The sequence below is a fragment of the Carcharodon carcharias genome, chromosome 6, assembly GCF_017639515.1.
Source record: "Carcharodon carcharias isolate sCarCar2 chromosome 6, sCarCar2.pri, whole genome shotgun sequence".
Taxonomy (NCBI): Eukaryota; Metazoa; Chordata; class Chondrichthyes; order Lamniformes; family Lamnidae; genus Carcharodon; species Carcharodon carcharias.
The window spans coordinates 46,976,937-46,993,495 of record NC_054472.1 but is presented as its reverse complement, the minus strand read 5'-3'; the positions used below and the strand labels follow the sequence as shown (position 1 = coordinate 46,993,495).

The following is a 16,559-nucleotide window of genomic DNA, read 5'->3' as shown; positions in this document are numbered from 1 at the left end:
ACTTAGTCTACTGCATTTGTTGCTCCCAATGCGGTTTCCTCTACATTGGAGAGACCAAACGCAGACTGGGTGACCGCTTTGCAGAACACCTTTGTCTGTCCGCAAGCATTACCCAGATCTCCCTGTCGCTTGCCATTTCAACACTCCACCCTGCTCTCATGCCCACATGTCTGTCCTTGGCTTGCTGCATTGTTCCAGTGAAGCTCAATGCAAACTGGAGGAACAGCACCTCATCTTCCGACTAGGCACTTTACAGCCTTCCGGACTGAGTATTGAATTCAACAACTTTAGATCAAGAGCTCTCTCCTCCATCCCCACCCCCTTTCCAATTTTCCCCCTCCTGTTTGTTTTTTCCAATAATTTATATAGATTTTTCTTTTCCTACCTATTTCCATTATTTTTTAAATGTATTTCCACCCATTGTTTTATCTCTAACTTTCAGCCTTTTTTGATTCCTTCCCCCCACCCCACCCCCACTAGGGCTATCTGTACCTTGCTTGTCCTGCTTTCTACCCTTAATTAGCACATTCCTTTAGATAATATCACCACCTTCAACACCTCTTTGTCCTTTTGTCTGTGATATCTTTTGGTTATCTCCACTTATCACTGGCCCTCGACCTAGTTCTTCTTGTCCCAATCACCCCCCCTTAAACCAGCTTATATTTCACCCCTTCTCTATTTTTAATTAGTTCTGTTGAAGAGTCATGCGGACTCGAAATGTCAACTGTGTTCCTCTCCACCGATGCTGCCAGACCTGCTGAGTTTTTCCAGGTATTTTAGTTTTTGTTTTGGATTTCCAGCATCCGCAGTTCTTTGCTTTTAATTCAGTCCCCTTTCTCTTTAGTTTTACAAGTTACTTTGATATTATTTATAGTTAATTAGAAAGACTTATGGCATTGTAGAAAGCAAAGAAGTAGAATCGGGTGGAGCATAGGAGTTCCTCCACAGTTCAAGTTGAGTAGGGAGATGCAAATCTAAGGCACTACAATACCACTACTAGGAAGATGCTGTAATTACAGCATGCCAATCTTGTATATCATAAATATGGATATAGAAATTTATAATATGAAAAGAGACAGAAACGCAAATAGTAAGGTTCTGAAGTTAGGAAGCTTGTGTAGTTAAGGGGTGTGTCCAAGCAAGATTTGTTTAATTAAGTATTTCAAAACTTTGATCAGTCTAAGCAACCTGGAGGGGACTGTAAGGAAATTTAAAATAAGAAATCAATCATTTTTCTCTTGACAATGTAATACAGAACTAAAAATGGAAATGAAAAATCAGTATCCTAGTAAGACAAGCCAATCCAATCAATTGTGTGTTTTGCAGGGGGTCTTGGGGTTGAGCAAATTTGATGTTAAAACACTGTACATAAATTATTTTTAAAATATTTTAAGAACTGAACAATGTATTGGAAATGATATTCAAATAGTGCACGATTATAACATTTAGAGCAACAATTTAGCAGGTAACATTAGAACAGCAGAGAAGCAAATATAAATGAGGAGGGTAAAATGTGTTAAGTCAAAAGAATGGGAGACATCGCTTGGGCAAAGAGAAGTTCATTTAGCCCACAGTATCTATGTTGGATCTCAAAGAGCTATTCATTTAGTTCCCAGACAGAATGGCTTGAAAGTACAACTTATTTCTGTAACTCAGAACAACAAAGCAGCATTTAGTAAGCATTCAGCATACCTCTCGCTGCAGCCTCCTCTTTTCTGCTTTTAGTTCATCCTCTATTTTTTCTGAGTTTTCTGATGCTGTTTTATAACGAAGCACCTGTCCTTCGAGTCTGACAACCTGAAAATTCATATACAAAATAAAAGCTATAATAGTGCTGCCAGGGCAAACTGCAGGAAGATATTTCCACAGAATTATCTAATATATATATGTAATTTGGATGAACTAGCATTTGTTATAAAACCAAAAAACTGTGGACGCTGGAAATCCAAAACAAAAACAGAAGTACCCAGAAAAACTCAGCAGGTCTGGCAGCATCGGCGGAGAAGAACAAAGTTGACGTTTTGAGTCCTCATGACCCTTCAACAGAACTAAGTAAAAATAGGAGAGGGGTGAAATATAAGCTGGTTTAAAGTGGCGGGGGGGGGGGGATGGTTGTAGGGACAAGTAAGCAGTGATAGGAGCAGATAACCAAAAGAGGTCACAGACAAAAGAACAAAGAGGTGTTGAAGGTGGTGATATTATCTAAAAGAATGTGCTAATTAAGAATGAATGGCAGGACACACAAGGTACAGATCGCTCTAGTGGGGGTGGGGTGAAATAAGACTAAAAGGGCATAAAAGGTATAGATTTAAAAATAATGTAAATAGGTGGGAAAAGAAAAACCTATATAAATTATTGGAAAAAAACAAAGGGAGGGGGAAGAAACAGAAAGGGGGTGGGGATGGAGGAAGGAGTTCAAGATCTAAAGTTGTTGAACTCAATATTCAGTCCGGAAGACTGTAAAGTGCCTAGTTGGAAGATGAGGTGCTGTTCCTCCAGTTTGCGTTGAGCTTCACTGGAACAATGCAGCAAACCAAGGACAGACATGTGGGCAAGAGAGCAGGGTGGAGTGTTGAAATGGCAAGCGACAGGGAGATCTGGGTAATGCTTGCGGACAGACCGAAGGTGTTCTGCAAAGCAGTCTGGTGCACTGACCTCTACCTCGCGGAGGCGGACTGTCAACTCGCAGACACGTCCTCCTACCTCTCCCTGGACCATGAACCCACCACTGAACATCAAGCCATTGTTTCCAGGACTGTCACTGACCTCATCTCCTCTGGAGATCTTCCTCCCACAGCTTCCAACCTGATAATCACCCAACCTCGGACGGCCCTCTTCTACCTCCTACTCAAAATCCACAAACAAGACTGTCCCGGCAGACCAATCGGGTCAGCCTGATCCTGCCCCACTGAACTCATTTCTCGTTATCTTGACTCCCTTCTCTCTCTCCTTGTCCAGTCCCTTCCCACCTACATCCGTGATTCCTCTGACACCTTACATCACATCAACAATTTCCAGTTCCCTGGCCCCAACTGCCTACTCTTCACCTTGGACGTCCAATCCCTCTACACCTCCATCCCCCACCAGGATGGTCTGAGGGCTCTCAGCTTCTTCCTCGAACAGAGGCCCGAACAATCCCCATCCACCACTACTCTCCTCCGTCTGGCTGAACTTGTTCTCACGCTGAACAATTTCTCCTTCAACTCCTCTCACTTCCTCCAAATTAAAGGTGTGGCTATGGGTACCCGCATGAGCCCCAGCTATGCCTCTCTCTTAATGGGGTATGTGGAACATTCCTTGTTCCAGTTCTACTCCAGCCCCCTCCCACAACTCTTTCTCCGGTATATCGATGATTACTTTGGTGCTGCTTCATGCTCTCGTCGGGACCCGGAAAAATTTATTAATTTTGCTTCCAATCTCCACCCCTCCATCATTTTCACATGGTCCATCTCTGACACTTCCCTTCCCTTCTGTGACCTCAGTCTCAATTTCTGGTGATAGACCATCCATCAATATCCATTACAAGCCTACCGACTCCCACAGCTACCTCGACTAGCGCTTCTCACACCCCGCTTCCTGTGAGGACTCCATCACATTCTCTCAGTTCCTTCGCCTCCGTCGCATCTGTTCTGATGATACTACCTTCAAAAACAGTTTCTCTGACAGGTCCTCCTTCTTCCTTAACCGAGGTTTTCCACCCACGGTTTTTGACAGGGCCCTCAACCGTGTCCGGCCCATCTCCCGCGCATCCGCCCTCACGCCTTCTCCCCCCTCCCAGAAACATGATAGGGTCCCCCTTATCCTCACTTATCACCCCATCAGCCTCCGCATTCAAAGGATCATCCTCCGCCATTTCTGCCAACTCCAGCATGATGCCACCACCAAACACATCTTCCCTTCAACACCCCGGCGGCATTCCGTAGGGATTGTTGCCTCCGTGATACCCTAGTCCACTCCTCCATCACCCCCTACTCCTCAACCCCCACCTATGTCACCTCCCCATGCATACGCAAAATATGCAACACCTGCCCCTTCACTTCCTCTCTCCTCACCGTCCAAGGGCCCAAACACTCCTTTCAAGTGAAGCAGCATTTCACTTGCATTTCCCTCAACTTAGTCTACTGCATTCGTTGCTCCCAATGCGGTTTTCTCTACATTGGAGAGACCAAACGCAGACTGGATGACCGTTTTGCAGAACACCTTCGGTCTGTCCGCAAGAATGACCCAGACCTCCCTGTCACTTGCCATTTTAACACTCCACCCTGCTCTCTTGCCCACATTTCCGTCCTTGGCTTGCTGCATTGTTCCAGTGAAGCTCAACGCAAACTGGAGGAACAGCACCTCATCTTCCAACTAGCCACTTTACAGCCATCTGCACTGAATACTGAGTTCAACAACTTTAGATCTTGAATTCCCTCCTCCATCCTCACCCCCTTTCCGTTTCTTCCCCCTCCCTTTTGTTTTTTTCCAATAATTTATATAGGTTTTTCTTTTCCCACCTATTTACATTATTTTTAAATCTATACCTTTTATGCCCGTTTAGTCTTATTTCACCCCACCCTATCTGTACCTTGCAGGTCCTGCTATCCATTCTTAATTAGCACATTCTTTTAGATAATATCACCACCTTCAACACCTCTTTGTTCTTTTGTCTGTGACATCCTTTTCTTATCTGCTCCTATCACTGCTTACTTGTCCCTACAACCACCCACCCCACTTCTCCCCCCACCCCCCCCACCTTAAACCAGCTTATATTTCACCCCTCTCCTATTTTTACTTAGTTCTGTTGAAGGGTCATGAAGACTCGAAACATCAACTTTGTTCTTCCCCGCCGATGCTGCCAGACCTGCTGAGTTTTTCCAGGTATTTCTGTTTTTGTTTAGCATTTGTTATATCCACACAACTCAAATCTACTCAAGGATCAAAGGTTTATTTATAATTCAATGTTTTGGATACTCCTCCAAATAAATAAATTGTTAGCCAATGAAGGGAAATACTTAGGCCCAAGTTTGAGAATGTGATGCCCAAGTCACTGCAGTTTCAGATGCTGCAAGTTTCCTTATTTGACGAATCCAAAAAAAGGAAATTTCTATGGCAAATACAGGAACTCATCAAAATTGGATATTACATACATTTTATTCAAAAATTGCATTGCATGCCTAGCAAATAGGGTCCAGTAAATTAGGGGATGCATAGCATACATATCTGACAGCAGTTACTATGCAATTGACTCCTTGAAAATTTGAAATAACAGTTATTGATGAACAACTCTGCATTGATATACTACATTTCACAACCCCAGGATGTCCCAAAACATTTCATAACCAATAAAGTGCTTTTGAAGTATCATAATTTATGCATCAGTCTTGACTCAGTGGTAGCACATATGCCTCAGAGTTAAAAGCTCCATTTCAGAGGCTTGAGCAGATAATCTGTGCATTACTGTGGGAATGCTGTGGAGTTCCCATTTGTCATCTCAGCTGGGTGTTAAAGATCCCAGTTCGAAAAAAAATGCAGGAGAGTTCATTTCATATCCTGGCCAACACTTAAGCCTCAAACACACACACAAAATGGTCTTTTATTTCAAAGTTATTTATGGGAGTTGGCTGTGAGCAAATTCACTGCTGTGCTTCCTATATTACAACAATGACCGTACTTTCAAAGCACTGCATTGACTGTGAAGTGCTTTTGGGTGTCCTAAGGTCATGAAAGGTTCTAGTTAAATGCAAGTCTTTTTCTTTCTTTTCAGTGCAAAACAGTGACAGTCAATTTGCAAGGTCCCTCAAACAGCAGTGAGTTAAATGACCAATTAAACATTTTAAACAGTGTTGTTGGCCATGACTAATTAAACATTTTAAACAGTGTTGTCGGCCATGACTAATTAAACATTTTAAACAGTGTTGTCGGCCATGACACCAAGTGAACTCATCTGCTCTTCAGTGAACTTTTACATCCACCTGTAAAAGGACAGGATCTTGGTTTAATGGCTCATCCAAAAACTCCCCCCAACACAGTGCAACACTGAGGTGCCAGTACTCAAGTTTCTGGAGTGGGGCCTTAACCCATGACCTATGATTTAGAGGTAAGCATGCAACCACTGAAACCCAGCTGATAGCTTGAAAGTTTCAGACTCACCTCCCTCCAATAAATATTCAATACAACAACACAACAAAGCACAGTATCTATTTTGTATGCATGATTGAAAAATAACCAGTTCTTTGAAAAGTTGAGATCTTAAGCACAGCCAACTGGTGGTATAACAAGGACTCAGCACAGTGATTCTCTCTATGGCTGGGAGGTGGGGAGGGAAAGATTTCCTCTGCTTGCTATTTCACAAGTATGTTTTTTGAATTTAAATTTACAATTGATCTACTTTTAAGAAACAGCATGGCAGGTTTCTACATCCCAGCTGGGCCATGAGGAGTGTTGCATGAAAGCAAGGTCTTTTGCCAAAAGAGATGAATGAATCTACGTTTCTCTCAGACATCTCCCAATGATCAGCTGCAGGACGGCTTTGATAGAAGCCGATGCTGCCAGACCTGCTGAGTTTTTCCAGCTAATTCTGTTTTTGTTTTTGTTTTGGATTTCCAGCATCCGCAGTTTTTTTGTTTTTATATATTGATAGAAGCCTGCCTGTCTTCTCCGGTAGAAGAAATAGGGGCACTTAAAAGAAGGGGTGTCCAAGTTTTTGTCTTCATGGCCAATGGAGAGTTGGGGAAGACACACAAAAGTTTAATCCATCATCCCATGCGCCTTAGGAACCTGGTTATAGCGTTGAGGGTTTAACCATTAATGAGGCAATAGCCCTTTCCAAACAAGCAGGTCCAGAAAACTCAAAGATTCAATTAAAGAATAAACATACAAATAACATTAAGTATGGATCTTCAAGAATGAGGGAATGCGGCCCCAAAATAGAAATCCCCTTAAGGGTGGGGTGGCAATAAGGAACAAAAATTCAAGTTGAAAAACAAAAGCAATAATTAATACAGGACAATTATAACATTGGACATGCATACATTTAAAATATCATACACATTAGCATATACAGCCCTCCGCTATTTTCAGTTGAGATCAGCTACTGCAACACAGATGAGAAGCTGGATCTTTCTGGTCTGCAGGTCTCAGTACTACACGGCAAAGTACTCAGTGAATAATAAAGAAGTAAGTAGATACCTTGTTTTTTACAATTATACATAAAAGTACAAGTTTTTAACCTGGCCTGTGCTGAAACAAGTTTCAAAGAATTTTCTGCCACCACACGAGCAAAAATGATATTAGTCTTACCTCAGTCAGTTGCATCTTCAACCTCAGACACTAAATAGATTTCTGCAGACACCAGCATAAATTGTTGACACTTTTTTTGTTTTAATTTACTAAATCTCCCATACAATTACTCAGTATGTTAATGGAGCCAAAAAGCAATACCACAGCCACAATTTGCAACTACAGCATCGCCAGTAAGAGTTTATATGGCAATGTTCATTAGTTATCATTGTAGGTATTTTAACATTGTGTTGCATCAAAAGCAAAATTAAAATGCTGACAACAGGAGTGAAGTTTGTATATTTGTGAAAATACGGGCATACAAGTGTAATACATATAAAAAATAAACATTTGTGCACAATTACAAGAATAAAATTTAGATTGTCAGCATTACAAAATGTCTACTGTATGAAAGGTACTTACATTTTGTTCAGCAGTGGCAAAGTCCTGTTCTGCTTTAGACAGTTTAAACTTGTACTCACTCAACTGCCTGTTTACATCTCCTGAAAGAAAATACAGAGTGAGGAGACACAACACATAACAACTTAAAAGCACAGCGTTATATAATTAGAACTCAACATGGTTTTACTAAAGAGAAATCCTGCTTGACAATTTTATTAGAATTTTTGAGGATGTAGCTAGCAGGGTAGATAAAGGGGAGCCAGTAGATGTAATATATTTTGTTTGCAAAAGTCATTCGATAAAGTGCCACACAAAAAGTTAATACAATGTCATTTCAATTCACCATCTTGCTCTGATGCTTACATTGCTGTCCTCAGCCTGCTGCAATGTTCCAATAAAGCCTAAGCAAACTGGAAGAACAGCAGCTCATCTGCCAATTCATCAAGGAACCCTGCCAAAATTGAAGTCGATGGGAAACAGGGGAAAGCTCTCCACTGGTTGGAAAGCACAAAGGAAAATACAACATTTGTGGCTGTTGGTGGTGAATCATCTCAGTTGCGGGACATCACAGCAGGAGTTCCTCAGGGTAGTGTTCCTTAGAGTAGTGTTCTAGGCCCAACCATCTTCAGGTGCTTCATCAATGACTTACCTGCCATCATAAGGTCAGAGTGCGGATGATTGCACAATGTTCAGCGTCATTCGAGACTCCTCAACTACCATAGCAGATTGTGTCCACATGTAGCAAGACTTGGACAATGTTCAGACTTGGACTGATAAATGGCAAGTAACATTTATGCCACACAAGTGCCAGGCAATGACCATATCCAACAAGAGAGAATCTAACCATCTCCTCTTGCCATTCAATGACATTACCATCACTGAATCTCCCACTATCAACATCCTGGTGGTTACCATTGACCAGAAACTGAATTGGACCAGCCACATAAATACCATGGCTACAAGAGCAGGTCAAAGGCTGGGAATTCTGCAAAGTAACTCACTTCCTGAGTTCCCAAAGTCTGTTGACGATCTACAAGGCACAAATCATACACGTGATGGAATGCTCTCCACTTGACTGGATGAGTACAGCTCCAACAGCCAAGATGCTCAACGCCATCCAGGAAAAAGCAGCCGCTTGTTTTTAACCCCATCCACCGCTGATGCAAAGGAGCAGCAACTCACCAAGGCTGCCTCAACCCCATCTTCAAACCTGTGACCCCTACCACCTAGAATGACAAGGGCAGCAGACGCATGGGAACACCACGACCTGCAAGTTCCCCTCCAAGCCACACACCATCCTGACTTGGAACTATATCATTCCTTCACTATCGCTGAGTCAAAATGCTGGAACTCCCTTCTCAACAGCGCTGTGGGTGTTATCGTACAGCACATAGGCTGCAGCGGTTCAAGAAGGCAGCTCACCACCATCTTTGCAAGGGCAATTACGAACATAGAAAATAGGAGCAGAAGTAGGCCATTTGGCCCCTTGGGCCTGCTCAGTCATTCAATAAAATCATACCTGATCTGTTTTGTGTTTAGAATTCCACATTCCCATCTACCTTCGATAACCTTTGATCCCCTTACTTTTCAAGAATCTATCATGAAGATATTCAAGACCTTGCCTCCACCACTTTCTGAGGCAGAGAGTTCCAAAGTCACACAACCTTCTGAGACAAAAAAAATTCTCATTTGTCCTAAAAGGGCAATGCCTAATTTTAAAACAGTGCCCCCTAGTTCTGGACTCATCCACAAGAGGAAACATCCTTTCCACATCCATCTTGTCAATACTATTCAGGATCTTATATACTTCAGTCAAGTCACCCCTCACTCTTCTAAACTCCAGTGGAAGCAGGCCCAGTCTGTCTAGCTTTTTCTCATAAGACAACCCACTCATTCCAGGTGTCAATCTAGTAAACCTCCTCTCAACCACCTCCAAAACATTTATATCCTTTCTTAACTAAGGAGATCAAAACTGCACACAATATGTGAGATGCAGTCTCTCCAATGCCCTGTATAACTGAAGCATAACATTCTTTTATGTTCAATTCCTCTCGTAATAAAGGATATCATTCTATTCGCCGCCTTAATTACTTGCTGTACCTGCATGCTAACTTTTTGTGATCATGCACTAGAACACTTAGATCCTTCAGCACCTCAGAACTGTGCAGCCATTCTCCATTTAAGTAATACTCTGCTTTTTTATTCTTCCTGCCAAAGTGAACTTCACATTTTCCTACATTATATTCCATCTGCCAGATTTTTTGCCACTCACTCAACCTATCTATATTTGTCCGCAACCTCCTTATGTCCTCTTAACAACATACTTTCCTACCTATCTTTCTGTCATTTGCAAATTTAGCTACCATGCCTTCACCCACCTCACCTTAGTCATTGATATAAATTGTAAAAAGTAGAGGCCCAGCATAGACCCCTGCAGGACTCCATTCATCATACTCTGCCCATCAGAAAAAGACCCATTTATGCATACTCTGCTTTCTGCCAGCCAGCCAATCTTCCATCCATGCTAATATGTTGCCCCCTAAACCATGAGCTTTTATTTTTCGTAATAATCTTTGACGTGGCATCTTATCAAATGCATGTTACTACTTCAAAGAACTGCAATAAATTAGTTAAATATAGAACCATAGAAAAGTTACAGCACAGAAGGAGGCCATTCGGCCCATCTTGTCCATGCCAGCCTGAGAACACCCAGGTGCCCTTTCTAATCCCACCTTCCCGCACCCAACCCATAGCCCTGCAGCTTACAGCACTTTAGATGCGGATCCAAGTACTTTTTAAAAAGTTTAGAATTTCTGCCTCCACCACCAACTTGGGCAGCGAATTCAAGATGCCCACTACCCTCTGCGTAAAAAAGTTCCTCCTCATGTCCCCCCCTACACCTTCTGCCACTTATCTTGAATCTATATCCCCTGGTTCTAGAATTCTCCACCAAGGGAAACAATTTTATCCTGTCCACTCTATCTATTCCCATCAATTTTGTACACCTCAGTCAAGTCACCTCTCAGCCTTCTTCATTCTAAAGAAAACAACCCCAACCTATCCAATCTCTCCCCGTAGCTACACTTTTCTAACGCTGGCAACGTTCTTGTAAACCTCCTCTGCACTCTCTCCAGAGCTATTACATCCTTCCTGTAATGTGGTGACCAGAACTGCACGCAATACTCCAGTTGTGGCCTCACCAGTGTTTTATACAATTCCAACATTATATCCTTACTTTTATGTTCTATACCTCTGTCAATGAAGGAGAGCATTCCATATGCCTTCTTTACAACCTTGTCTACATGAACTGCTGCCTTCAGGGACCTGTGTACTTGTACGCCAAGATCTCTCACTCCGTCTACCCCTCTTAGTATACTCCCATTTATTGTGTAATCCCTGTAACTTTGACCTCCCTAAATGTATGACCTCACACTTCTCTATGTTAAAATCCATCTGCCACTTTACTGCCCACTCCACCAACCCATCTATATCGTTTTGGAGATTATGGCTATCCTCTACACTATCCACTACCCGGCCAATCTTTGAGTCATCTGCAAATTTCCCAATCGTGCCCCTCATGTTCACATCCAAATTGTTAATATATAACACAAACAGCAAGGGTCCCAACACCGAGCCCTGTGGAACACCTCTTAAGACAACTTTCCATTCGCAAGGGCATCCATCGATCATTACCCTTGGTTTCTTGTTACAAAGCCAACCTTTTATCCAGGTTGCCACATTACCCTGAATCCCATGGGCTTTTATGTTCCTGAACAATGTGCCATGTGGGATCTTGTCAAATGCCTCGCTAAAATCCATGTACACAACATCCACTGCACTACCTTCATCAACCCTTCTTGACACTTCCTCAAAGAATTCAATCAAATTTGTGAGGCAAGACCTTCTTTTAACAAATCCATGCTGACCATCCCTGACTAGTCCATGCCTTTCCACATGACAGTTAATCCTATCTATCAGGATTGATTCTACTAATTTGCTCAGCACCGATGTAAGATTAACTGGCCTACAATAGTTTGGCATTTCCTTTGATCCCTTTTTAAACAACAGAACTACATTTGCATTTCTCCAGTCCTCCAGTACCTTCCCTGTATCTAGTAAAGATCGGAATTAATAACCATAAATATTAAGCTGCCAGTTTTATCCCTCCTTTAGCCAGGTCTCCATTATAGCAATGACATCCTGCTGCCATGTGTCTACCTATGCCCTTAACTCATCTATTTTGTTTGTTATACTCCTTGCATTGAAGTATAAACAGTTTAACCCCGTCAATTTCCTTTGTGGGACACTTTGTAAACTTTGCTTCTCCTGTAACTCCATGTCTATCACAACATCCCTAGCTAATGTTTTACCTCCATTTTTCTGATCTGAATCTGACCTATCCGTTCCTACTCCTGGGAGCCCATTCCCCTGCCACACTAGTTTAAATACTCCCCAACAGAACTAGCAAAAGCCCCCACAAGAACACTGGTCCCAGCTCTGCCTTGGTGCAGCCCGTTCGGTTTGTACAGGTCCCACCTTCCCCAGAACCGGTCCCAGTGCCTCAAGAATCTGAATCCCTCCCGGCTACACCATCTCTCCAGTCACGTGTTCATTTGATCTATCCTCTTATTCCTGCTCTCGCTAGCATGTGGAACTGGGAGTAATCCTGAGTTTACTACATTTGAGATCCTGCATTTTAATTTATCTCCTAACTTCTTGTACTGAGCTTGCAGGTTCTCATCCCTTAGTTTAACTGTGTCATTGGTACCAATGTGTACCACAACCACTGGCTGCTTACCTTCCCTCCCCAGAATGTCCTGCAACCGTTCCTTAACATCCTGGACCCTGGCACTAGGGAGGCAACATACCATCCTTGATTCACGTTTGCAGCCACAGAAGTGTCTGTCTGTGCCCCTAACTATTGAATCCCCTATCACTATAGCCCTGCCACTTGTTTTCCTCCCAACCCTCTAAGCAGCAGAGCCACCCACGGTGCCGTGAACTTGGCTGTTGCTGCTTTCCCCTGAAAGGTCAACCCCCCTAACAGTATCGAAAGTGGTATATCTGTTAGAAAGAGGGATAACCACAGGGGACTCCTGCACTACCTTCCCAAGTCTTTTACTATTCCTTTCTGCCTGTGTAATCTTCACCTGCGGTGTGACCACCTCGCTAAATGTGCGATCCACGACTTGCTCAGCATCGCGGATGCTCCACAGTGCGTGCACCTGCAGCTCCAGCACCGAAATCGGGTTAGCTAGAAGCTACATTTGGACACACCTTCCGCACACATGGTCACCAGGGATGCTGGAAGCGTCCTTCATTTCCCACATCCTGAAGGAGGAGCAGGGTCTGAGTTCTCCTGTCATGACGTTCCTCTCGTTTAAGCTAGTTACTCCCTTAAAAAATACACTAGCTCGGGGCCTTATTTATGTTAGCTAGGAACCTTGTTTCTTGACTAATTATACTTGTACAGTACATGACTTGTCTTTCACAAAAGCATGTTGACTCTTCCCGATTACCCTAAGTCCCCAGCTATAGTCTCCTTACTGATCGATTCTAACACCTTCCCATTAGGGGCAGGCAATAAATACTGGCCTAGCCTGCGATGCCCAGAACCCATGAACAAATAAAAGAAAATTAGGCATTTTACAACCCTCTGGACTCAAAATTCAGCCTGAGCTTCCGCACAGTGTCAATCTTAGTCGGATTGCCATTGCTCCTACTTTCCCATCTTGAAATCCTTTTGATCTTATCTCGTCTGACTGTCTGACTCAGGCTGGGCGAGAATTGTGTAAGTCAGCTTGCTCCTGGGTCTTTGTCAAGGACTTCAGTCAGACACAAGTAGGCCACACACCCCTTTTTTTGTTTTTTTTACAGCACTGGGGTCATGCAGTCCAAGGGTTGATGGTGGGTGGGGGGCTCGGTTCAGATAGCCAGAGGTTGGGGGTGCATTGGGTCAGACCTGGAGAGGGGTAGCTGGGGATTTGGAGGGGAGAGGGTGACCTGGGGGGTCAGGGAAGTCCCATTGGGGCGTTGGGTCTGTACAATAGCTAGCAGTGGTTTAAATTATTCTAGCTTTTCCTTGCTAACTATTCCTGTAACATAGTCGGAACCATTCAAAGTTTGTGATTTTAAAATGCATTTTTTGACGGTGGTGGGGGGGGGGGGGGGGGGCGGGTGGCAGAGAGGTGGTGCCCAATGCATCTTTGGATTATTATATTGCTCAGAAGTTGTGGACCATTGAGTTAAATAATTTCAGACCATGCACTCTGTCCTCCATTTTGAATTCCCCTTGCCCTCTCACCCTCAACCACCAGTTTGCATCTTTTGTTTTCATGTTTTTGTTTTCAGACAGAGCTGACCTTTATTTGACAAGTTTTGGTTATCTCCACCTATCACTGGCTCTCCTTGTCCCACCCCCCTTAAACCAGCTTATATTTCACCTCTCTTCTATTTTTACTTAGTTCTGTTGAAGGGTCATTCGGACTCGAAACGTTAACTGTGTTCCTCTCCGCAGATGCTGCCAGACTTGCTGAGTTTTTCCAGGTATTTTTGTTTTTATCTGACCTTTATTCTGCTACTAGCACCTACTCCCTTTTCCTTTTGTTGTATGACATCTTGGTATTTAATCTCTCCGCCCTCTAACCTAAGGCTGACCTTCTCTTTTGCTCTATCTGACCCCTTCCCCCTTTATCAGTAGCGTAAAACGCATCACATTTCTATCTCTCTTCAGTTCTGAAGTCATATAAGATTCGAAACATTAATTGTTTCTGTCTCCACAAATGCTGCCAAACCTGAATTTCTCCAGCACTTTATTTTTATTTAAGCAAATGACATGTTCACCTTTATTGCATAGGGATTGGAGTACAAGAATAAAGAGGTCTTGCTACAATCGTACGGAGCTTTGATGAAACCAGGAGTGGAATACTGTGCAATTTTGGTCTCCATATTTAAGAAAGGATATATTTACAATGGAGGCAGTACAGCAAAGCAAAAACAGAAGTACCTGGAAAACTCAGCAGGTCTGGCAGCATTGGCGGAGAAGAAAAGAGTTGACGTTTCGAGTCCTCATGACCCTTCGACAGAACTCAAGGGTCATGAGGACTCGAAACGTCAACTCTTTTCTTCTCCGCCAATGCTGCCAGACCTGCTGAGTTTTTCCAGGTAATTCTGTTTTTGTTTTGGATTTCCAGCATCTGCAGTTTTTTTGTTTTTATCGCAGTACAGCAAAGGTTCACTTGATTAGTCCCTAGGATGAGAGACTGAATAATTTGGGTCTATGTTCTCTGGAGTTTAGAAGAATGAGAGGTGATCTCATTAAAACATTCAAGATTATAAAGGGGCTTGACAGGGTAGATGCTGAGGTGTTTTGCCTGGCTGGGGAATCTAGAACACGGGGGCACATTTTCAGGATAAGGGACTGATTATTTAGAACTGAGATGAGAAGAGATTTCTTCACTGAATGGGTTGCGATTCTTTGAAATTTTCTGCCTTAGAGGCTTGTGGATGCTCCATCATTTAAGACTGAGAGAGACAGATGTTTGGGGTCTCAGAAACTCAAGGTATGTAGGGAGCCAGCAAGAAAATGGAATTGAAGCCCAAGATCAGCCATGATTGTTATGAATGGCTGAGCAGGTTCGACTAGAGGTATGGTCCTCTCCTGCTTCTATTCCTTCTGCTTCTAATGTTCTTACATTAACAGTTTAGCATTTTATTCATCCCAACAAATGTAGTCAACTGGGCAAGGATCCTTTTGCATACATATAGCTCATTGACACTCATTGGTTCAATTGCTTGGGCAAGGAACCAGAAATTGCTAAAGATAGGTGGAACTGTACCCTAGCAAATGTCAGCATCTTAAAATGAGGGAGAGTTGCAGAGCAGCCTGGATAATTAAACATTCAGTTACTGATTATCAGGCATAATAGCTTTAAATTCCATGACATGTACATAGAATATGCATTGAACTTACTCTGCATTTCGAGAATTTGTAAATCTGTGCCATTTTCTAGTCGATCAGAATCAGTGAGCACATTCTCAATCTTGGAATTCTTCTGTCGTTCCTCTTCCAATTGCAACTTCAGTTTTCTGATCTACCAAAACGAAGTGGCCAAAGGATAATAAGCTTCAATAATTGAAACACTGGGAGCACATATTTAGAAAAGGTGGAAAACAGCATCCAAGAGAGGCACTTAACAGTAACATTTCCCTTACTGAGGGCTGAAAATATATATTTTATATATGAAGGAAACATGTAAATACTGAAAGCTCCTCTGGGAAACAGATTCAACATTGACCACAGCACCTTCTTCAGTCAGAAGGCTATCCTCTTACAATGAAGAAATGTCAAAAATCACCAATGACGACTTGTAATTAGCTGGGAAGAATTTTTTTTCCACAGTATAAGACTGATCTGATTTTTTTCAACACTTCCCTCTTTCTCTGTCTCTATCCCCAGGCAAAATACTGGTGTGTTTATTTCTCTGCTACTGAACTGCTTTTGTAAGCTTGTTGCGATATGGAAACTTATCTATTTTGTAACAAAGAGAGACTTTGAATGAGTGACATACACTCTATGAGTAGGAATTGAATGGTCCTCTGCCAGGATTATAGGGGTGCCTTTAATAATTTTCATGAGTTCAAATTTTTTTTAAGTACACAAGAGAGCAATTTGTCAACTGTCAAGCAAGTTAGTTATTTTTCCAAAAGCAAAGGAAACATGGATTTCAATTAAAAATACAAATAAATTATAACGCTGAGAAGCCACTTCCCCCTGCCCCACTGCATGCCCCCACCCACAGGATATTCTTAACCAAGACTCAGGAGAGGTAGGAGGAGCACACAAAGCTAATAACTGGGGCCATGCTCTAGGAGGCCCCAGGCTTATTGGCCAC

At 42.7% G+C, this 16,559-nt stretch overlaps 1 protein-coding gene across 26 annotated transcripts in view; it reads right to left on the bottom strand.

The window, feature by feature from the left end:
• The window catches only part of lrrfip2 (leucine rich repeat (in FLII) interacting protein 2), a 210,193-nt gene that overhangs the window by 2,020 nt on the left and 191,614 nt on the right, over positions 1–16,559 (bottom strand). For all 26 annotated transcript variants that reach the window (XM_041189812.1, XM_041189833.1, XM_041189811.1 and 23 more), the window contains 3 exons: positions 15,638–15,758; positions 7,687–7,766; positions 1,693–1,797 (listed from right to left, as the gene is read on the bottom strand). In XM_041189812.1, coding sequence (XP_041045746.1) covers positions 1,693–1,797; positions 7,687–7,766; positions 15,638–15,758 — 306 coding nt within the window. The remainder of the gene's footprint in view (positions 1–1,692; positions 1,798–7,686; positions 7,767–15,637; positions 15,759–16,559) is intronic.